Genomic DNA, 23,669 nt, shown 5'->3' with positions numbered 1-23,669 from the left:
ATTTAAAATTCTGTGCTGTCTGTAATAATGTCAGACTTTTGACAGATAAAAAATATTTTTTTTTAAATTATACAACGACATCTAGTGGTTGGAACAGTACAACTTAATATGCATCTATAGTTCGTTCTCTTTTATCCCCAATGATAATATTGCAAATGAAATACCTATAAACATTCGTTCAAGAATATTTTAATGACTAAATCAATACCAGAATGAGAAGCAAGCACGAGGTACGTCGACTCCAAATAATGGAAAAGGCCTGAAGGGTGATGATGAATAGGTACGAATAAGAGTTTAATATCACAAAAATAATGAAATCGAAGATATAGACGATCAAGGAGATTTATGGTGGCTATTAGGCATTGATGGCGTGACATTGAACATTTTCTGCGTAAAAGTTGATGAGCAGTTTGGAAGATATATCTAATGGGGCCTTTATCTAACTTTCTCCGATTGTTGTTAGTACGTATTTGTCTTTTTATTTTATTTTTAAGAGGTAATTTAGACATATAGATAACTTATTTGTTCTACTTCTAGCACACACTCACACAAATACCAGAGAAATATTTTGTACAAAAGTCGTTTGCTTGGGCACATCTGTCCCATTCGTGTTTTTACCGTGATGCAATTGTGTTTGCATGGCTGTGTTTCGGTTTGAAGGGTGGAATATGGCAGTGAATTTACAGGGTACAGGGGAATAACATCTCAGTCCTCAGGAATGGCAACGCATCAGGGTATCATGGGCGAAACAGTATACTCTGTTATATCCATGGTACTGCTCATGTATATAGGCGATGGTTACCACTTTCCACAATTAAGTCTATATCTATATTAATATACGTGTTTTAAATAATTGAAATCAACTAACGAGAGATAATTTGCCTCCTATATTAAAGTCTAACTTTAGAATAAACGATTTATCGTGAATAATTTTATAACAAACTGTTAACATCTTAATATTGGGACACAGGGAGATTGTAGCCTACCTAATTATATTATATGAAACAATAATAAAATTTGGTATATACTTATAGGCACCATCATTATAAAGGGGGGAAAGGGATTGTTAGTAATAGGGACTAATGCCCCCATTGCTAACAAGCCCTTTTAGGTCGACCTCCACGCAGTTCCCCTTGGAAGTCATTATGATTAAAACTGTAAAATTTCATTCTCATCTGTCATCCCTTACTGGTGTCCCGCCAGCGTATACCGATAGAGCAGGCGGGGTTGCCATTCCATTATCGACCATTAAAAAAAAAACAATCATTATAAAAATCTATTTATTATCTATCAACTAAAAGAAACCCATTGTTTCCATATTAGCTAGGTGGTTTGGTATAAGGTACCTTTAATTTCATATAGGTTGAGAAAGAATTTCGGGTAACACAGTAATATTTCAGTGTTTCTTTAAAAAAAATCTCACATACACGACTCCAAAAACCGCGTTTTTCTTGTGCCCCAAAATTTCCTGAACCTTATTCAATCGGCACTAGACAGGTTCCTGTTAATGGCTTCCATGGGAGTTATAAACATCGCCAAATAGTTGTTCCACGCCTGTTCCTGTAACGCCATAGGCTTTCTAATGCTCCCCCGAGGTTACACTTTGCACAGAATTGTGTCGACCCATTTCAAATTTTCGGCGCTTTTCCAGCAATTTCCCTTTTCTTGGCGACAAATCTTTTTTGTTGAAAATTTTAAATTCAGGGATTTTAAGTAGATTCCACTGCGTACACAACAAACATTTCAATAGTGAAATAGTTTATATTTATTAGTAAATTTATTATATTGTACTTATTGTATAATTTAAAATTTTGTTGATGATTTTGAAAAATTATAATATCGACTTCCATATTAGCTAAATTTGTTATTTTGTTTTCAATAATCTAGTCATTGTGATTTAAAATATGAAACTAGTGAACCGATTTCGATAGAATTTTTATGGGGCCAATCTGTAAATGTATCCTTTCCAGAAAAAAATAATTTTTCAAATCGGTTTATAACTGACGGTGTTATGAGGTAACAAATATAAAAAAAAAAATAGCGCCGTATGCACAACCTCTTTCATTTTGTAGTTGGTTGAAAATAAAATAAAATACACTAATGGCCGACGTAATGTTATACAGGCATATTGGATTTAAATTTTGAACATTTGAATTTAGAATGTAGAATATACAGTATTTATTTTACCTTATTATGATATGCTCGCAAATATATTTTACCTTATTATTTATAGCAGCGCGTTGGTGAAAACAGCTGCCAATATGGTAGATTTGGTAGTTTTTTACTGTAGAAAAACTATGCTGAATACATAACTACATAGATAAATACCTGCGGTTTTAGTATCCAGTTGAGCGTTATTTTCGTAATTGAAGTCGATGTTAGATTTATAATTTCCGAGATCAAATGTTTTGTTAAATACCTTAATTATGTTATTATGGGTTTTTCTACTACTTAACTAAAATATTATTAAAAGATTAGTGAAAATATTTTTTTGTAATATGTCTGCTTGTTTGTTGTTTCATTGCAAGCAGAATTATAGCCAGTTAGTAACAGATTATCCAAATTCTGCTTATTTATTTAGTTCTGGTAACACTATAATATATGATACTCTATATCTATTCCTAAATCTTTGCTCTGTACTATACGCTAATATTTTCAAAATGGCCGCCAAAACAAAATGGCGAATAATTGTTTATATTTTGTCAACCCTGTTAAGATAGGTATCAAATAAAACAAATTTAAAAATAGGTAACGATGAAATAAATATCAATTTTTAAAGTGGCCGCAACCATATGATATCAGATTATATTATGAATGCCTGTTCTTATTTTCAAGATTTCTTTTACTCGTAATAACAGTTGCTAAGGACTACAAGGCTCCGTAGCTATGTGGCACTCCCGCGGCCTATCCAAACTATGGTTGTGCTCCTCCCGGGAGGATTCTTCGTTATATCGTCCGCAAAACTTTCAAACTAACTCTTCAACTCGCGAGTGACATAAAACTTGTAACTTTAATAAGTAAGTAATAATAGAACTTAAATTGACACGGTTTCCTTGATGCTATAAAACGGTTCTTCTAGAATCTAGATAACTTTTATATCAATAAAAGGAAGTGACAATATCACAAAAACCTTACTTCAATTTTTGGACCTAAGATTTTTTTGGAAAAATGATTAGTTTCACTTGTAGAGGATGCTTTCGAATTATATCCTGTACATCAAGCTCTTTGGGTTACACATTATGTAAGAGAAGTAGACATATTATTTCTATAGAAAACTCTATTGTTACTTTTAGAAGAAAATAGGTTGTATTGTACTAAATTTAAATGTAATTTCTATGTTATTCAGCTTATATTATTTGTGAACGAGATAGTCATTTTCGAATTTAATAAATTCAAAAATATAAAGAAAAACAATTTATCTAGTAACAAACAAATATTACAAAAGCTTGCAATAAAAACAAATTTTAGTCACTAAAAAGACTCTCAGCATGTGTCAGGAGTCCTTCCGACTCACCGACACTGGTCTTCCGTAAGAGCCTATACAAAGAGTGCTGAGCACAGCAATATAATTAAATTAGAAGCAAAGTGGCTATCAAAGTTGTTCAGTGAAATTTCAATGTACTACCAAAGGGAGATTGTTTAAAAGTCGTTTACTTGGGCACCTCTGTTCCATTCGTGTTTCTACCGTGAAGCAGTTGTGTTTGCATGGCTGTATTTCGGTTTGAAGCGTAGGATGTGGCAGTGAATTTACAGGGTACAGAGGAATAACACCTGAGTCCTCAGGAATGGCAACGCATGGGGGGTATCATGGGCGAAATACAAAATACTCTGTTATGTCCATGGTACTGCTCATGTCTATAGGCGACGGGTACCACTTTCCATCAGGTGGCCCGTCAGCCTGTTTGCCATTCTAACTTGCATAAAAGAAACCACATATTCGAATAATATTCATAATAAAGACAATAGTCGATAAAATGGCTCTGGCCAACCCAAAATGTGGCGTATGTATTTTTTTCATATTGGACCATATTTTTATACATAACAAGGTTGTTTTACTTGTAAGTCACGTCTATTCTACGTGTTTTCTTGAGCTCTACACATGTATGTTCGTATATATGCATAGTTATATTAGGTTTGGGCCAACGCTTTGAGGGCAAACCGCCGGTCACTCCAGGGACTAATTACGCCGGGCATCTGGTCCCGACATAATCTCGCGGCTGCCCACAAATATGGAGCATCTCCAAACAGGCTGTTTGCTTACTTTTATTATTATATATTTTCCAAGATAACGCTAAATTACGAAGTGTTTGTTACACTTAATAATGTTAGGGCCCTCCTTTTGGCGAGCTACAGTTGGTGCACTGCGCCGAAATCTAAAAATCATCGAATGAAATCTGTTATTTCGGCAATCATAAAGTAAAGAGATTTCTTCCAGTGAACCTAACACAGAGGCATAGGAAGTAGTGAGTGAGCGAGTTATATATATATATATATATATATGACTTCCCATTCACTACTTCCTATACCACTGTGTTACTGGAAGAAATCTCTTGTAGAGATAAGTTCGCCTTTGCTAACATTGTTATTAACTTATTGTTGTTACTGTATGTTTTAGTGCAATAAAGAATATATATATATATATATATATATATATATATATATATATATATATATATATATATAGATATATATAGATATAGTACTATACTGTATAATATGGTTTGCTTTAACAGACAATCAGTCAACGCTCTTTTCTATCGATTTTCTTTTGTAATTTGTTGAATTGTACTTTATGATTATTTTATGCTATATTATTTGCATCTCGCGACTTGATCTTCGTGTATCAGTATGTAAAGTATCATAACTGCTAAGATGGAATATGACCTATATATGTACCATGTTTTAATATAAATTTTAGTTCAGTAGTTTCTACATAAAATAATAATAAACATTTTTACTTTATCCGACCAGTGAGTGCTTTATATTATTCTCAATTTCGTGTATAATATAGTATATGTTATATATGTGTAAGTATATTTGTTATTCATATATATTTATTCGTTTATATATGTAATTTTAGTATGTATGTACTCGTATATCAATAATTAGTAGTACCGCATTCGAGTATTCTGACACTTCCCTATGGGTGACTGGGAGAGAATGCTTTTAGCATTGAGTCCGCCATGTACATATATTTGTACTAATGAATAAATAAATAAACATCCATCCATTTAACATTACAAACTTCTAAATTTATTATATTTATATTCAACAGTAGTACGTATAATTACTGTACAAATACGATATATCTACAAATAGAGACAAATGGTTAAAAAATAAAAAAAAATATAAATACAAAGATAAAAAATTTCTTTGAGATCACTGCCAGCTGGTAGTGTGCCTAGGATACTTGCTGCATTTCCACGCTGAATAGCAATGGAAATGCGTTGACCAAAGTATAGGCCAGTCTTCTGGTCACCAGAGGTTTCCATTCATTATATTATCATTCGTTTTCATTTATTATATTATTAGTATTTTCATTAATTCGGACCCTACATTAACTTTTCGATGACTTACTAGTGTTACTTAATTTGTATGATGTCCACGATTCCCTTTATTTGTAACCATTGAGGATTAAGATGTTATGCCTTCGTATTATATAATTTAAATACTAGAAGACACCATTCACCCTTCAAATCAAAATACACTCCTACATAATTATAGTGCTTTTGATTCATTAAGATAGCATGGTGTTGAAATTATAAGGTAAAAGTATTTAACTAAATTCGATGGATATAAAAAAGAATAAACACCTTTTTTCCGACTCATTGCTTTTTACACGTTTCGAAAGGAATAGTACAATTTGCGACAACTGCCTGTATCTCTATTTTTAAACGGTTTTATTTAGCTCGACCTGTACGGTATTTATTTATTTGGGTCAAAATTAGAAATTGGAATTTAAGCACCTTCCCGTTGTCAGATTGATCTGAAATTTGGTACACACATTTAATTTAGATGACAATACAATATAATAAAATCAATAACATTATAAATCTAAGATGGCCGCCGATACAAAATGGCGGATTACATATTTTTCCTTAACCCCCGCAATATGGGTATCAAATGAAAGGGCTACACTAGTAAAACACGATGATTATGTCAAAATTTTAAATTCAAGATGGACGCCGTTCCAATATGGCGGACTAGGTACATATTTTTCCACAACCACCACAATATGGGTATCACTGCAGAATACTGTCATTATGTCAAAATTTCAAATTCAAGACGGACGCTGTTACAAAATGGCGTATTAGGTGGGGGCATGATTAGTCGTATCGAGAACAGTTGCGTCTAAGATTGTGTGACGTTAGAGGGGCAGATAAAAAAAAATAGGTAATTAGATACCTCGTTAGTAAGCGGTAGTTATACCACCCAAGTTAAGGTAATAGGTTAAAACGTGCCGAGGACTGTATGGCATTAGGGTGGATAAAAATGTAATGTCGTAAGCGCTTCCCCCTCAAGATTGGGCGCATCTTGTTGTATATTAAGCCTTGCCCCTTTACTGGACTGCGGGGGGGGGGGTCGACCGTCAAAATGCCCCTTAATCGTGGGAACAACATGGTAACAATAAACAAAAAATACCAACAAATAAGACTGGAGGCTTACCATCAGTACTTGAAATATTTGTAGGTGCAAAAGTAATGTTGCGATCCAACATTGACGTTACAAAAGGATTGGTAAATGACGCTATAGGCCACATTACAGAAATTGTTTGGCCTCAGTTCCGTCGAACCCACATGTACGAAACAGATATATCATCAGTTTTAATTGACTTTGGCACAGACGGCATGCACGTTATTTACCCTAAAGCCATACAGTTTCCAGCAAAATTCAATTATGGTACGGCTGAAAAATGTTGCCCTTAGTTTTGTCATGGGCATTCACCGTCCATAAAATGCAGGGCAGCACCGTCGACCATGCAGTAGTATATTTGGGCTCAAAATGGTTTGAGGAAGGACAAGCATACGTGGCTCTAAGTCGAGTCAAGTCTCTGGAAGGGCTATGTATTGAGGAATTAGATTGTACTAAATTATCAGGTAAGAAACCATGTAATAATGATGCACTGAATGAATTAAATAGAATGAGGAATATTCGGTAAACAATTTCACTAAATACTAAAAACAAGAAAATAAAAATCGGTAAAAAAACTTTTAAGTTAAACGGTTTTATTTTATGTGCACTGAAAACTACAAAATAAATAAATAGTTACTTACCTATCAACCTACGTAGGTGATCTCGGTCATTAATATCTCTGATGGTAGTGGTTGTCATAACATGAACCATGTCAGCGGCCGAAAGGCAGTTCATGAGAGAACACTAACACCAGGGTTTGCTTGGTAGGTAAACTAAGCAGCCCACACTATAACAAGTAGGTATTTTAACCTTCTAGTTCAGAAATATTTTAGTACTAGGCAGAATAGCTTTTAGGCATATTAGACTAAAATAAAAACGTGGGGCCCCTCTGAAATCATACCTATAGCAGAGCATATCTTATACTTTGGTAGATCATGAGCTCGGCGTTCGCTGGTGAAGCCGTAACGGCTGGTTATTGATGGTCAAAACCTCCAGTTACGATTATAGTAAGTCGATTCAGCGGACCCTGGACTCCGGAGCTATGAGGTTTCGGATGCGACCGGGATAAACCGCTAGGATGATGATGATGACGATTATAATAAGTCGATGCAATCCACACTTAGTATAGTAGAAAATAATACAGAAATAGTTAATGGGCCCCACGTTTTTATTTTAGTCTAATATGCCTAAAAGCTATTCTGCCTAGTACTAAAATATTTCTGAACTAGAAGGTTAAAATACCTACTTGTTATAGTGTGGGCTGCTTAGTTTACCTACCAAGCAAACCCTGGTGTTAGTGATCTCTCATGAACTGCCTTTCGGCCGCTGACATGGTTCATGTTATGACAACCACTACCATCAGAGATATTAATGACCGAGATCACCTACGTAGGTTGATAGGTAAGTAACTATTTATTTATTTTGTAGTTTTCAGTGCACATAAAATAAAACCGTTTAACTTAAAAGTTTTTTTACCGATTTTTATTTTTAAATTCCACTAAAATTAATTATGATGGTTTCCAGGGGGAACCACGTGGAGGTCGACCTGATAGGGTGTATTGCTAGCAATAGGGCAGTTTTTTTAATGGATGACAACGGTATGGCAACACCGCCTGCGCTAACGGTATACGCTGATGGGTCACCAGTGAATAATAATAAATAAGAATGAAAAGGCAGGTCAGTTAGCCCATGATGACGAATTCCAATAGGATTAATCATAATGGTTTCCAGGGGAACGGCGTGGAGGTCGACCTGATAGGGTGTATTGCTAGCAATGGGTTAATTAGACCCCATCACTAACAATCCCTTTCTCCCCTCCTGTATCCGTATTAAGAGCATCACAATTATTTACAACATGGCACGGCGTTGGAGCAAGAAATATTTGTTGTAATTGTCGCGAACGCCGCTCGCTCGGCCGAGAACACCTCGGGAATGCACCCCCACCGGTCACAAATAAACTTTTATGGCTCAAATTCGGTGAAATACATTTCACGCTGCCGTTCCGTTTCGTGTGAAAATTTGTTATGCTCGCTTTTTGGACCACTGGCCCCGTATTTTTGCTTCGGGAACTTTAGCAGGTGTAAATCTAAGATACACAAGTAAATGTTTTTATTATTATATTTTAATTTTTACAAAAATTCACATCTTCCCTCTTAAGGAGAGGAGATGGCAAACTAACCCCCGACAGAAGCACAGTCGGCCGAGGTTCAGGGCCTCATGGAGAGAAACTGGCGTACAATGCGGGCAGAATCTAAGAACACCGCTTTCTGCATCTTTCCCAGGAGTGAGCTGCCTCGGAATCCCAACCGCCTGAGATGTTATTCCAGACTGGTTGGGATAAAACCCTTCACCAACAAAACGTTTGGAATGATTATAATTGACGACTGTTAGCAGAATTACGTACATTATTTATATGTATATACATTACTGACTGTTTTCTGGTGTTGCATATAACATTTTACAGTATTTTGGTATCCCTATCATAGCTGAATTACTTAGTTGCTCTCAAAACGAACAATAATAATCTTATAATTGTAAATTCAAAACTTCTTGCACCAGCATTGTATTATAATATATAAAATTTTACGCAAAGTACCACTTCATCGATAGTGGATTATTTTTTACTTTATTTATCTCTTTAGATAAACAAGAAAATAACTTTTTAAAAGATAGATTAACTTTTAAAACAGGCATCGTCAATAATAAGAAACATCAACGCGTGGATTCAACACTTTTAAAACAATTTATATCAGATAGAAGTAAATGTAAAAAAGTATTTTCCTTCATATTGGATATAAAAAACAGGTTGAATATGTAACATAATATTTTAATAAATAATAAAAACTGTTCTCATAAATGCGTCTATTAGATAAAAGGTTTTGCTACAAAGGGGATTAAGGAGGCAAAACATTATTTATATGGGTCAAATAAAGAAAAACTAGGTGTCATATCACACAGAGATTACATATATGGTACGGTATATAATATAAATGCTATAAAAATATTTGAATTAAAATTTAAGACAATTTAAGAGTCTAAACTCCGTAAATACCATAAGGTTGTCTTGAAAAGATTGCTCTCAGTAATAAGACCGCCTTACTGTACTTATACAATTGTATCGTTATATTTATTGTGTTATTTTCTCTCTATATTGTATAATTCAAATAAATTATACTCATTCATTCATATAAATACGTATATATTATATAAAATATTTAAATACAATAAACTTGTAACTAGGCGATATCTATAAAAAGGAGATATTTAAGAAAAAATAACATGAGGAGTCATAAACCAATAGATGCCAAAATCATAATTTTTAGTAATTTTTTCTACTTGTCTGTCTATGGTCGGTTTATCTGTCTGTCTGCACGTTTGATCCGACATCACACAAAAACTACTGCACCAAATTGAATGCGATGCATAGTTGTGTTTCTGAAGATTTAATTTTTTTTATACCAATGAGGTGGCAAACAAGCATACGGCCCACCTAATGGTAAGCGATTACGGCCTATGAACGCCTGCAATACCAGAGGCATTACGCGCGTGTTGCCAACCCTGAAGAAACCTTTTTAGCTCCCTTTTGAAGAACCCCATGCTGTAGTCTCTTGGGAAAATCTCGTCATTCCGTAACCTGAGTGTTCGTGGGAGAAAACATCTCTGAATTTGCGTTGTACGCGACCATGTAGGCTGTAGGATATGAGGGTGAACTCCCTGTCGATGGCGAGCCGTACGTTCTGATATATATTTTATTTTTATGTCCTATCTAAAAAATCTACCTTCGAAATCTACCCGTACGAAGTACCGGATAAGACGCTAGTGTCAAATAAGTTGAATGGTAATCATCGCCAATACACGTAAAGTACTTGAATGAGGGGAAAGGGATTGTTAGTAACGGGTTTTAATAGCCCCCATTACTCAGGCCGACCTCCACGCGGTTCCCCCTGGAAACCATCATGTTTAATTCTTGTCGAATTCATCATAGTGGACCGACTGACCTGCTTTCGTTCTCACCTATCATCTTTCACTGGTGCCTCGTCGGTGTACACTGATAGAGCGGGCGGGGTTACCATTCCATTTTCACCCATTAAAAAAAAAGTACTTGAATAGCACAAATAATATAATACATTGCTGTATATATTCATAATATTTCTCATGTATTTATTTCTGAGTAGTGTTGCCAGTATTTCAGCTGTAACCAGTTATTTCACTGTCATAATTCTCAAGCATGCACAGCTATTTCCTATTTGAAACATAAATGGGATAGAGCTACCCAAGTAGAAGACTTTTGTACAAGTCTCTCTAGCTGCCATAAATATTTCACCCGCAAACAATACTTGAACAATAAATTGCATAACAGACTATCTGCATTCTTTAGAATACTGCAAACTTAAAAAGGTACTCCTGCTATTGGCTCCAGGCCAATACCAAAAAGAAATTGTAACCTAGACGATATTGCATATCGTATATACCGATACTAAAGTCGGTCCATGTGTCTTGTAAAAGAGTTTAACAATTTAGATACTATCATGTAGTGGGAAAACAAGAATTGAAATTGAAACTTACCTTGCAGATGGAAATAAATAACGCTCGCATTGCACTCTCGCGACACAAATAGGTACTTAGATACTGCTACTGCTATCATGGTTTTATGTACAAATTAAAATATATATATATATATATGGAAATGTCATTTTTATAAACAACGAGCGCAGTAATAGGTTTGTACCTCTATCGGCTTATTGAACTTTGCAATTATTTTCTTCCTATAATCTCGTGCTCTTTAGACGGGGCGTGAAGAGATACGTGCAGGCTGTCAAGTTGACAATCCCCAATAGAGTATAAATTGTTGTGATGGTGATATTATTAGGGATATTTGGTTCACATTCTCTACTTACCATCAGGTAGGGTGAAGTCCTTTGCCTAGTTGCTATAAAAAAAACTAAAGTATATTCGTCTGATAGTAAGCGAACGCTCGCAATACGCCCGAGAACGCTAACTATTGCTAGCTACTCTGCTACTCTGCGGACTGAGTTTTTTTTTGTTTTTTTTTTTTTTACAACACAGGGGGCAAACGAGCATGCGGCTCATCTGATGGTAAGTGACTACCGCCACCCATGGTCACCCACAACACCAACGACATTGCAGGTGTGCTGACGGCCTTTTAAAAAGGAATATGCTCTTTTCTTGAAGGTTATGTTGTCGTATCGGTTCGGAAATACTGCTGCTGGAAGTGGATTCCAAAGAGTGGTTGTGCGTGGAAGAAAGTGCCTTGAAAAACGCACGGTGGAGGACCGCCACTCGTCCAGATTGTTGGGATGAAATTTTATAGTTTCTTGTGATACAATATCCAGCAGCTAATTTTACTGCCACATCATACCTATAATTCTTATCCTTTCAACTGTAACCTTTTTAATATTATTAAAGATTGTGGTAGTATAATGTCTATGGGTAATGTTATAGCTATTGCTAGTTCTAGTATTCTCACAAGGATACGAGTACCATCCTTTGTTGTCGAATGTCATTATACTGCCTTCAATATTCGCTAAGGTCCTTGACTGATATTGAAGATAATTAAAAGGAAATATTTTAAATTCGAAATTTAGCATAGAGTTATGTCTCGATAATTTTAGTGGAATTAGGTGTTGTATTATTTTTTAATGCACGAAAATGGAATACAAATCTTGTCTGCGTCATTAGTTTTTATTATCGGGATCAAAATTCCTCAAGTCGCACGTCTTGATGAATTTTGGATTTGTCATGGTTGTTTGAAAGAAGGACTGTATAGAGGTTAACATTATAGGATATATCTATTTTGGATTTAGGTAGCCAAACATAATGTCTGTCCACACTAATGAGAGAAGGGCGTGACTTAGTAGTTATTATATTTATTTCTAAAGATATTTCTAGTCTCCATTACTAAAAGTATATTAGTATAATTCCTAAATGTTATATTACTAATAAAGTCCTGCCTCAAGGTGTTGGACGCGAAATAGTATCCAAAGTTAGCTGCACACAAGTTGCCATTGACAATATAAAACAGAACTGTAAGGTTTCCCACTTACCGTCCATTCTTGTTTGAATCGTAAAAAATGGCGTCCGGAGCCCGGGCCCAGAGTAAATCGTGCTTTGCTTTTAATGTTGAGATAGCACTTTGCACGCGACGCGCTATGTCCATGAAGATGGGCTTATTTCCGTAGGAAAATGTAGGGAAGTGCGTGCCTACCTGATGCATTACGTTTGTTTAGCACTTTTCGCCCTCGCCACGACACGGAAAACGTATATCTTTTAGAGTAAACCACACATATATTACGGAGACGGGGAGGACAATGTATTATTTTGTTGGGTTCCGTAACATTGTTATGTTTCGGTGACGTTGTCATAAATTTCTTGTAATTTAAAGGGAAACCTCGTTATTTGTATTTCAAAGAGGCGTCAGGGGAAGTTTTCTTTTAAATATTACCACAAAACTGAAAAATTTCAAAAAATATTATCGTGCTTTTTTTTTTACATATTTTTTGTCATTATTTCAACCGTTAACTATTGGACACAAGCCTTCCTCATAAGGAGAGTTTTGCCAGTAGCTGCCACGCTTGGCAAGCGAGTTGGCAACCGCAGTTAACTTTTAGAAATGTGTTAAGAGGAACACTGCTGCCCATCTCTCGGCTTCCCTTAGTGGCCTCTTACTACACCCACGGGTAAGAAAGGGGTGGCCCATTCTATGCCGAGGTACATATGGCGTTTTTCACATAATTTACTGAAAATAACACACAAGCTGATAACTCATCTAAAAGAAAATGGTTACTATCGCCTATAGACATGAACAGTACCATGGATATTATGGAATATACTGTAAAACATACACTGTCCTCTTGCAATGCTGTTCTTGAAGCCAAAGATATTACACCTCTATACCCTGTGTTTGTGTGCGTTTTACATTAACGTATAATATCAACTTTATTAATTTTTAATTTTGACTTTTTTAGTTCTTATTTCGGTTGTTTTTTTTTGTCTGTTACTTCATAACTCCGTCATTTGTAAACTGAATTGGATTTTTTTTTATCTAAAAGGATATACGTGTAAATTAGTATTTTACTGCCATCCCTTCAAATCTTTCTTCAGTAGCGGTTAAAAATGTTTGAAAACAACTTTCATTAGTATGATTGAGTGACAAATAAAGATTACATTGCGCGTCACCGTCGACAAGCTGCCAGGGTTGCGGAGCACACGCGTCAGTCGAATGTCAGGCACGGGTGTCGGCCGACACGCGTCGGATTATTAAGACAGATGTGGGATTATAACTGTATTTATAGTAATATACACTGATAAATCAACGTAGTAACATACATAATTTTGTAAAGTAATGATAGCAACTGGAACAACATTTAATACTGTATTTTCTATTTAAATTTAGATCTCATGGATGTGAACACGAACTGTTAAAAAACTGCCAACAAGTTGTTTAGAAAGAGTATTAAAAATAATTAATATCTTGTCTAAGTCCATAATATGTATATCGTATATTACGAATGACAATGTATTAGCATATATATATTATGAAAGTTTGTAATCAAGAAATCAATATAATTCATCATGAGAAACATATTTTATTGCTTCTCCAAGTATTTTTTTAACTTTACCATCTACATAGTAACAATGATGGATGAAGGATTCTAAATTTACATTCCTTTAACTACAAAGAACTGTCTTCTACAGTACATCTGCGGACAGGTTATTTATCTCGTCTTCTGCAACATTTTAGTGTCAGTCTTTTGCTTTAGAAAACATCTAGCTTACTTGGAAGGAAACGCGGAACGCCGCGGGCGCACTGTGTTCGGATGATACAAAGGCTTCCTTTGGAATGTTCCACGTCTTGATATCCCGGAGATATACCTTTGTATTCTTGACCAAGGATCTCCTGGCTTGAAATAGTAAGAATAACTTTTGTAGCATTTTTGATCTCACTATCATGAAAGACTGTAAAATTTTTGGATAATTGTTAACATAATGATAAAATTTTAACTTCCAGGGATTTAACAATATTCCTTTTTAAAAGACCGGTAACATACCTGCTGCTTTGGTGTTGTGGGTGATCATGAGCGGCGGTAGTTACTAACCATCAAGTTAACCGTATACTCCTTTGCTTTCCTATATTATAAAAATAATTATTAACGAGGATCGGTAACGCTCAATACTTCATATTTCCAATCCCCATAGGTTTTAGCAATTGGCGGGTGGGCCACCTTAGTTATGCATCTGTATAGTTATTTCGCAGTAGGCAACTACGAGCTGCAGTAGCATAGCAATTTCATTGCAATATCAGCGGGGCACAGCCAAGTTTACGACATTGCTGCACGTTGCGTCGGCTATTATTGAGCCATCATACATTTATCTTGTTGAGCCTGGCCCGCATGCTGGGACCGGCACTACGCCAAACGTGCTGCCAGAAATCGATTGGACGTTCGGTGCTTTCGAAAGAAGATTATAAAGTGGAAATGGCGGTATTATGTAAATTAAATAGAAGAGAAAAATAGGCTCTTCTATTAGATTTACTACAAGAAAGTGTAGTTAAATTACTTTATCAATGTTTTGACTTTATTAATGTTCTGTTTTTGGTTGGCTAACTAGATTCTTTAATGATCCACTTTCTAAACTGTTTCAAACCAAAAGTTATGCAAGCGTAACTGGACTGTAGAATTGTTAGGTGATACAGATTCAGAAGCTATATATACATATATCATCATAAATAATAAAATGTATAGTCCCTGACACTTTATCTATGTAGATGTTTTTATATAAAGTTTCTTTTGGTTATTTCTTTGGTAATTTATTAAAACTAACTATATTGGGCTTTCGATATCATGTCAAAAAAGGTGTTCAGGCTTAAACCTTTATTCAGGGGAAAAGGGATTGTTAGTAATGCGGACTATCAGTTTCATTGCTGGCATAATGCCCCATAAAGTCGACTTCCACGTGGTCGCCCCTGGAAACATTCGTGCAGAATTCCTGGTGTATTCATCACGATGGGCTAACTGACCTGCCTTTTAATTCTCACCTATCACCCCTCACTGGTGCTCCATCAGTGTATACTGTAAGTGCAAATGAGGTTACCGTTCCATTATCATCATTTAAAAGAAAAATCCTTCATTCATTGCAATTAATAGTTACAAGTTATCTTTAAATTCTGCCATACATTTATATGTATAATAATGTATAGTAAACTTGTAGACGATATATGAAACATATCACCGATTATAGTACTATTTGACGTCGGTTAATCGCTTGTCATGTAAATTCCATCTCGTTTGATCTCGTCCCTCGTTTCGCAGACAATACGGGACTATTTGAGACTACTGCGCGTTTCCTCATACGTTTATTGTATTGTAAGGATAAGTACGTAAATCCTTTGGGTACTGTTATATGGAGCGAAGTATATGGCCTTGCTCTTGCTAAGTAGGTATTTTATCAATAATTTATAATACAATGTCGATTTATAGATAGACGATACGCGATATCTCTGGCAATGTTATGTTGATTTAGTTAAATTGTTTTTACAATAAATACGGTTTTCTCTGCTGTGAGTCATGTTGATAAATTCATCATCCTATCATTGCTGATCATAACTTTACTATGAGGGGAGTTTTGCCAGTAATTGCCACGCTTGGAAGATAGGATAGCAACTGCAGTTATTCTTTAATGGTGTTTTCAGGGGTACGCTGCAGTTTATCCCTCAACCATTAAGTTCCCTTAGTCAGCTCTTACGACAGCTCAGGCCGAAGAAGAGACTTCTAGAAGGGCTTCTAGTCAGCGATCAGAGGGCGAAATATCGGTCTTTGAACTGCGGTGCAGAAAGCAAGATGGGAAACCACTGCACTATAATCCCATAAGTAGCAACTAATGGGATGAATTAGTTGCACTGACAAGAGGAAACTTTTAAATGAAAAGAAGAAGTCAGCTCTTACGACACCCACGGGAAAGGAAGGGAGAAAGGAACACACTTTGAGTCAAAGTGATGATCGCTCATTCGGTATAGTTTACTGTGATGAGAATGGAAGGAGGGATTGTTAGTAATAGAACCTAGTAGCCTCACTGCTATTCATATACACTGTGAGTTCAACCACCGTGCAATCGCCTCTTGAAAACCACCGTGATCAATTTTTGGTTAATTTGTTACGATGAGTCAATTGATATGATTTCGTTCACATACTTCACTGGTAACCTGCCAGTATTAGTGCTACATGTATTATCTATTTATTTATATATTTATTTGTTTCAGATTAAACCACGCTCTATGCGGTTTCTCACCGTGGTGGTGGCACGCGTGCAATGTAGCGCTGCACGCAGCTTGCTGCGCGCTAGTCGCGCGGACAGGCGCCGTGGTCGCGCGGCTGCAGCGCCCGTTTGCAGCATTGGCTGCGCTGCTGTTCGCTGTACACCCAGTGCACACTGAGGCTGTAAGTTTAGAATCATTCTCCATGGATATTTATTTTTTTACGAATATACAATTACAAACAATTTGTGAACATATTTTGACTTATGATTAACATACATAAGCACTATGATAGTGTGCGTGCTCAGGGAAATTGAAAACTCACTGTACATAAATTATTTATTTATTTATTTAATTCTTTATTGTACACATCAGTTGTAATAATATGACAGAGGTAATCAAATGTTGGGCTTGAGGCAAAGTGAGCCTTGTCTTGATATATAAAAATTTTTGTAATCGTTTAAAAGTATGAAACGAGAAACAAAGCCTTTTGCTCACCCTATTAATGTGTTCATTCCAGGATAAAATGCAATTAATTACAACACCCAGGTTTTTTGCTTTCTTGGCATATGCAATTGACTCATTTTCATAATAAACATGAGGCAAAGCATCATGATCAAGCATTTCATAATTACGATGACCATCTGAAATGAAAGCTTGGGATTTTCGCGGGTTAACTATAAGCCCAAAGAATTATAAACAATTATAATAGTATTAAGTATTTTTAGTAATCCTGCCAATGTGAATACTCTACTCCCAATATATTATGCCCTCATTCAGAAAAGTCTATTACACTTGGCAGTTTATACAAAATGAGTCGTAATCCTAAAGTGAGCTTCTCTTTTCCCTACGCTCTGTTACGTTGCATACTATGAAAATGTATATATGCATAGACATGCCATTAGACTGCAAATAAAGTACGCGCGTGCTTGTGAATTTTTTGGGACCAATTGAAACCTATTCTCTTCGTAGTCGGTTGAAAATGTACTTGTAATGAAACGAAAAAACAACAAACATTTTCAATGGAGGAGTCATTTATAAATTAATTTGGAAAATTATTTTTATATCCGAATGGTTTTATATATTTCTTTTTTTTATGTATATTTAGATAATTTAAATTATCAAAATCGCTTCAATATTTTAGTTTTCAATTCAAAATATTTGCTCTTGTTATAAATGAAGCCTGTTTTGTTTTTAGAACAAAATCTGTTTAATAAATTAGTGTATTCATCATTTTCTAATTTGTATTTAATTTCACTTTAATAGGGAAACGTACAATACCTAAATAATGTTGAAGTTTTAATACTGGCTGTTGATACTGAGGTTTTTTAGAACAATATATTATTTTTAAATTTGTTCTGTGTCAGATTTTTATAAGACATGTCTCGTATTTTTTTCACTAAACTTATTATTTTATATCTTAAATACATATATGTTTTATTGCTGTATCCTGCTATTTACAACAAATAATATATAAATAATAAATACAGCCATAATATAGGTATATCAGTGAAGTTTCCACAATAAACTACCAAATCAAATAAACGAGAGCTCATGAATAATATGAGAAAAAAAAGTATATGCCATTACAAAAAATAAAAGAAAAGAAATATTTACCAGAGGGAGACTTTGTACAAAAGTCGTTTGCTTGGGTACCTCTGTCCCGTGAAGCAGCTGTGTTTGCATGGCTGTGTTTCAGTTTGAAGGGTGGGATATGGCGTGAATTTACTGGGTACAGAGGAATAACACCTGAGTCCTCAGGAATGACAACGCATGGGGGGTATCATGGGCGAAACAGTATACTCTGTTATGTCCATAGCACTGCTCATGTCTATAGGCGACGGTTACCACTTTTCATCAGGTGGATCGTCAGCTTCTTTGCCGTTCTAAGTCGTATAAAAAAAATATATATGACGATAACAATTACGAGCAGCAATTTTAAAATGTTTTTTTTTTCCTAATAGCCTAACGATGCGAGCACGAATAACTAAACATAGACTCTAAATGTCTGTGTTGTCAAGTTACATAAAGCCGCCTCTAGTGACTTCGCAGAATTAAATATGACTTCTAAAACAAAGCAAATTATCACACCAGGGAGCGAGGGGGTGGTCGCCTCCTATTACCACCCTAACTACGTTGTGTCAACATAAGTTATTATATTCTGTAACAATTTTTAATTTGAATCACATGTATGGAGAAAAAGAAAAGTTTCTTCTCGTGACTTCGTCTACTTGACACAGAGTTGTTGAATGAATGAATGAGTATACTTTATTTGCATTATACAATATAGGAAGTAAGCAAGGCAATTTACAAACACAACGATACAATTGTATATGTAAGTACAGTAAGGCGGTCTTATTGCTGAGAGCAATCTTTTCAAGACAACCTTAGAGTAATGGACTAATTGTTGTACAAGTAGGTATTGTATAATTAAGAAAATTAACAGAATAAAACATTAAGGAAAATAATTATATTGAATAATCGGATTTAAGATTTTGTTGCACAAAAAAAGGCTTTAAATGTAACAAAACCAGTTATTTTGATTCAGAAACTGAACTACTTAACCGATTCTGATAAAATTTCTATTAGACTAATTTGCAAATACGTTCCTTCAAAAAAAAAATTCAAATCGGTTTATAAGTATGAAAATATTTAAAAAATATTTTATTATATAATTTATTATATCAATGTACGATTAATGATTATATATATAATTTACAACATCCTAGCAGGGTTCACGTAGAGTAGAATTAATTAATGCATTAACATCTTTATAATCTCATGATGCATTAATAAACAATAAAAAATCGGATTGAGAACCTCGTCTTTTTTGAAGTCGGTTAAAAATAGCTGTCCTTCTTCATTCCAAATGGTACTGGTATATCAAATTTTATAACAATTAGTTGAGTTATTAAGGTATTAAGAGGTAAGGAACACACTCGCTTTGTAAACCGTCAGCATGTTTGCCATTTCAAGTAAAAAGTAAGTAAGAAATTATAAAAAAAAAACTAAAAATGGCTTGAATTATATGCACTAGACTAGACAAATGTGAGTATTATCTGGGGATTGTTCCTTACAAGCTGCAATGAAGAGATATAGTATGTGACATGTAGCGCCAAGTTTATTAAACATATAGACACAAAGAATTCAATATTTGACATTGAATTAAATAACTTAATTAGAGACAAAACGAAACATATTTGCAGTAATAAAATTTTAATTTAGAATTTCAAACCTGTTCTATACATTTAAGTGATTTATTAAACTAAATTAAAAGTTAGCGTAATAAATAATAACTCTTTATTATAATTAATTAAGAAATGTATTGTAAACTTTTAAAGTTCATAAAGTCATAAAAGAACCGATTGTGGACTCGACGTTTTATTCAAGATCAATTAACAATTTCGGCTTCATTCTTACAAGTAAGCCCACGGTATTATTTAATCCCACTTGTAATTTGTAACACGATATGTGGGCAGAACAATTAGTTATTAAATACTGGCGACCCGCCCCGGCTTCGCACGGGTGCAATGCCACACCGCTATGTCCCTGCATTTTAAATCTATAATATGTTTAGAAATATTCATTTAAATTACATGCTGTAAAGGGCCATATTGATCTATATTAAAAGGACAATGTATTTAAGGTACTTAATTGGATAAAAATTAATGCTGTATTGCTTAAAATCACTTCGTAAATAAGCCATTTTCCCGTAAAATGTAGGGGATAAAAAATGGATATTGCGGGTTACCCTTAAGATATACTACAATATTATGCATGTTTTATACATATAAACCTTCCTCCTGAATCATTCTATCTATTAATAAAAATCGGTAAAAAAACTTTTAAGTTAAACGGTTTTATTTTATGTGCACTGAAAACTACAAAATAAATAAATAGTTACTTACCTATCAACCTACGTAGGTGATCTCGGTCATTAATATCTCTGATGGTAGTGGTTGTCATAACATGAACCATGTCAGCGGCCGAAAGGCAGTTCATGAGAGATCACTAACACCAGGGTTTGCTTGGTAGGTAAACTAAGCAGCCCACACTATAACAAGTAGGTATTTTGACCTTCTAGTTCAGAAATATTTTAGTACTAGGCAGAATAGCTTTTAGGCATATTAGACTAAAATAAAAACGTGGGGCCCATTAACTATTTCTGTATTACTTTCTACTATACTAAGTGTGGATTGCATCGACTTATTATAATCGTCATCATCATCATCCTAGCGGTTTATCCCGGTCGCATCCGAAACCTCATAGCTCCGGAGTCCAGGGTCCGCTGAATCGACTTACTATAATCGTAATTGGAGGTTTTGACCATCAATAACCAGCCATTACGGCTTCACCAGCGAACGCCGAGCTCATGATCTACCAAAGTATAAGATATGCTCTGCTATAGGTATGATTTCAGAGGGGCCCCACGTTTTTATTTTAGTCTAATATGCCTAAAAGCTATTCTGCCTAGTACTAAAATATTTCTGAACTAGAAGGTCAAAATACCTACTTGTTATAGTGTGGGCTGCTTAGTTTACCTACCAAGCAAACCCTGGTGTTAGTGTTCTCTCATGAACTGCCTTTCGGCCGCTGACATGGTTCATGTTATGACAACCACTACCATCAGAGATATTAATGACCGAGATCACCTACGTAGGTTGATAGGTAAGTAACTATTTATTTATTTTGTAGTTTTCAGTGCACATAAAATAAAACCGTTTAACTTAAAAGTTTTTTTACCGATTTTTATTTTCTTGTTTTTAGTATTTAGTGAAATTGTTTACCGAATATTCCTCATTCTATTTAATTCATTCAGTGCATCATTATTACATGGTTTCTTACCTGATAATTTAGTACAATCTAATTCCTCAATACATAGCCCTTCCAGAGACTTGACTCTACTTAGAGCCACGTATGCTTGTCCTTCCTCAAACCATTTTGAGCCCAAATATACTACTGCATGGTCGACGGTGCTGCCCTGCATTTTATGGACGCTGAATGCCCATGACAAAACTAAGGGCAACATCCTTTTTTCAGCCGTACCATAATTGAATTTTGCTGGAAACTGTATGGCTTTAGGGTAAATAACGTGCATGCCGTCTGTGCCAAAGTCAATTAAAACTGATGATATATCTGTTTCGTACATTTGGGTTCGACGGAACTGAAGCCAAAAAATTTCTGTAATGTGGCCTATAGCGTCATTTACCAATCCTTTTGTAACGTCAATGTTGGACCGCAACATTACTTTTGCACCTACAAATATTTCAAGTACTGATGGTAAGCCTCCAGTCTTATTTATATTTGTTGGTATTTTTTGTTTATTGTTACCATGTTGTTCCCACGATTAAGAGGCATTTTGACGGTCGACCCCTCCCCCCCGCAGTCCAGTAAAGGGGCAAGGCTTAATATACACCAAGATGCGCCCAATCTTAAGGGGGAAGCGCTTACGACATTACATTTTTATCCACCCTAATGCCATACAGTCCTCGGCACGTTTTAACCTATTACCTTAACTTGGGTGGTATAACTACCGCTTACTAACGAGGTATCTAATTACCTATTTTTTTTATCTGCCCCTCTAACGTCACACAATCTTAGACGCAACTGTTCTCGATACGCACAATCATGCCCCCACCTAATACGCCATTTTGTAATAGCGTCCATCTTGAATTTTAAATTTTGACATAATGACAGTATTCTGCAGTGTAGTCCTATTATTTGATACCCATATTGTGGTGGTTGTGGAAAAATATGTACCTAGTCCGCCATATTGGAACGGCGTCCATCTTGAATTTAAAATTTTGACATAATCATCGTGTTTTACTAGTGTAGCCCTTTCATTTGATACCCATATTGCGGGGGTTAAGGAAAAATATGTAATCCGCCATTTTGTATCGGCGGCCATCTTAGATTTATAATGTTATTGATTTTATTATATTGTATTGTCATCTAAATTAAATGTGTGTACCAAATTTCAGATCAATCTGACAACGGGAAGGTGCTTAAGTTCCAATTTCTAATTTTGACCTAAATAAATAAATACCGTACGGGTCGAGCTAAATAAAACCGTTTAAAAAAGGCTTTAAAATCCGTTGCGTAGTTTTAATGATTTAAGCATATATAGGGACGGACAGACAGCGACAGCGACTTTGTTTTATACTATATAGTAATTTAACCTTCAAAGTAATCTTTATTAATAATTGGAGCTGTATCGATGCAGTTTGGTGTATTCTTTTATATTACCTACCCGCATGAATATGGAAGAAAGGGGTTGTTAGTAATGGAGACTAAGAATCCGATTGCTAGCAATATACCCTACCAGGTCGACCTCCTCGCGGTTTCCCCTGGAAACTATCATGGTTAATTCCTGATGAATTCGTCATGATGGGCTAACTGGCCTGTTTTCATTCTCATCGATCACCCTTCACTGGTGCTCCGCGAGCGTATCCCGTTAGCGCAGGCGGGGCTACCATTTCATTTTCACCCATTAAAAAAAGCCGCATGAAAATTTTAATTTGTTTGCATTTTACAATTTTTTTTATGGGATGATAATGGAATGGTAACCCCGCCTGTGCTAACGGTATACACTGGCAGGGCACCAATGAGGGATAGTAGGTGATAATGAAAAGACAGATCCGTTAGCCCGACGTAATGAATATACTTGGAATGCAGAACTATAGTTTCCAGCGGGGACTACGTGGAGGTCGATCTGACTGAGTACATTGCTAGCTATGTATTTTACAATTATAGGTATTATATTTAT

At 35.2% G+C, this 23,669-nt stretch overlaps 2 protein-coding genes across 2 annotated transcripts in view; one reads left to right on the top strand and one right to left on the bottom strand.

Annotated features, from left to right (window-relative positions):
- The window catches only part of LOC113518626 (uncharacterized), a 156,861-nt gene that overhangs the window by 18,937 nt on the left and 114,255 nt on the right, over positions 1–23,669 (bottom strand). The window lies entirely within an intron of this gene.
- Positions 1–23,669, top strand: part of LOC113521095 (protein O-mannosyl-transferase TMTC1-like) — a 159,437-nt gene that overhangs the window by 48,719 nt on the left and 87,049 nt on the right. The window contains exon 2 of the mRNA XM_052898206.1: positions 16,910–17,087. Coding sequence (XP_052754166.1) covers positions 16,910–17,087 — 178 coding nt within the window. The remainder of the gene's footprint in view (positions 1–16,909; positions 17,088–23,669) is intronic.

The sequence above is a fragment of the Galleria mellonella genome, unplaced genomic scaffold, assembly GCF_026898425.1.
Source record: "Galleria mellonella isolate WM207_F2 unplaced genomic scaffold, CSIRO_AGI_GalMel_v1 utg403, whole genome shotgun sequence".
NCBI lineage: Eukaryota > Metazoa > Arthropoda > Insecta > Lepidoptera > Pyralidae > Galleria > Galleria mellonella.
Note: the sequence above shows the minus strand (reverse complement) of the source record. Positions and strands in the feature narration are given on the sequence as shown.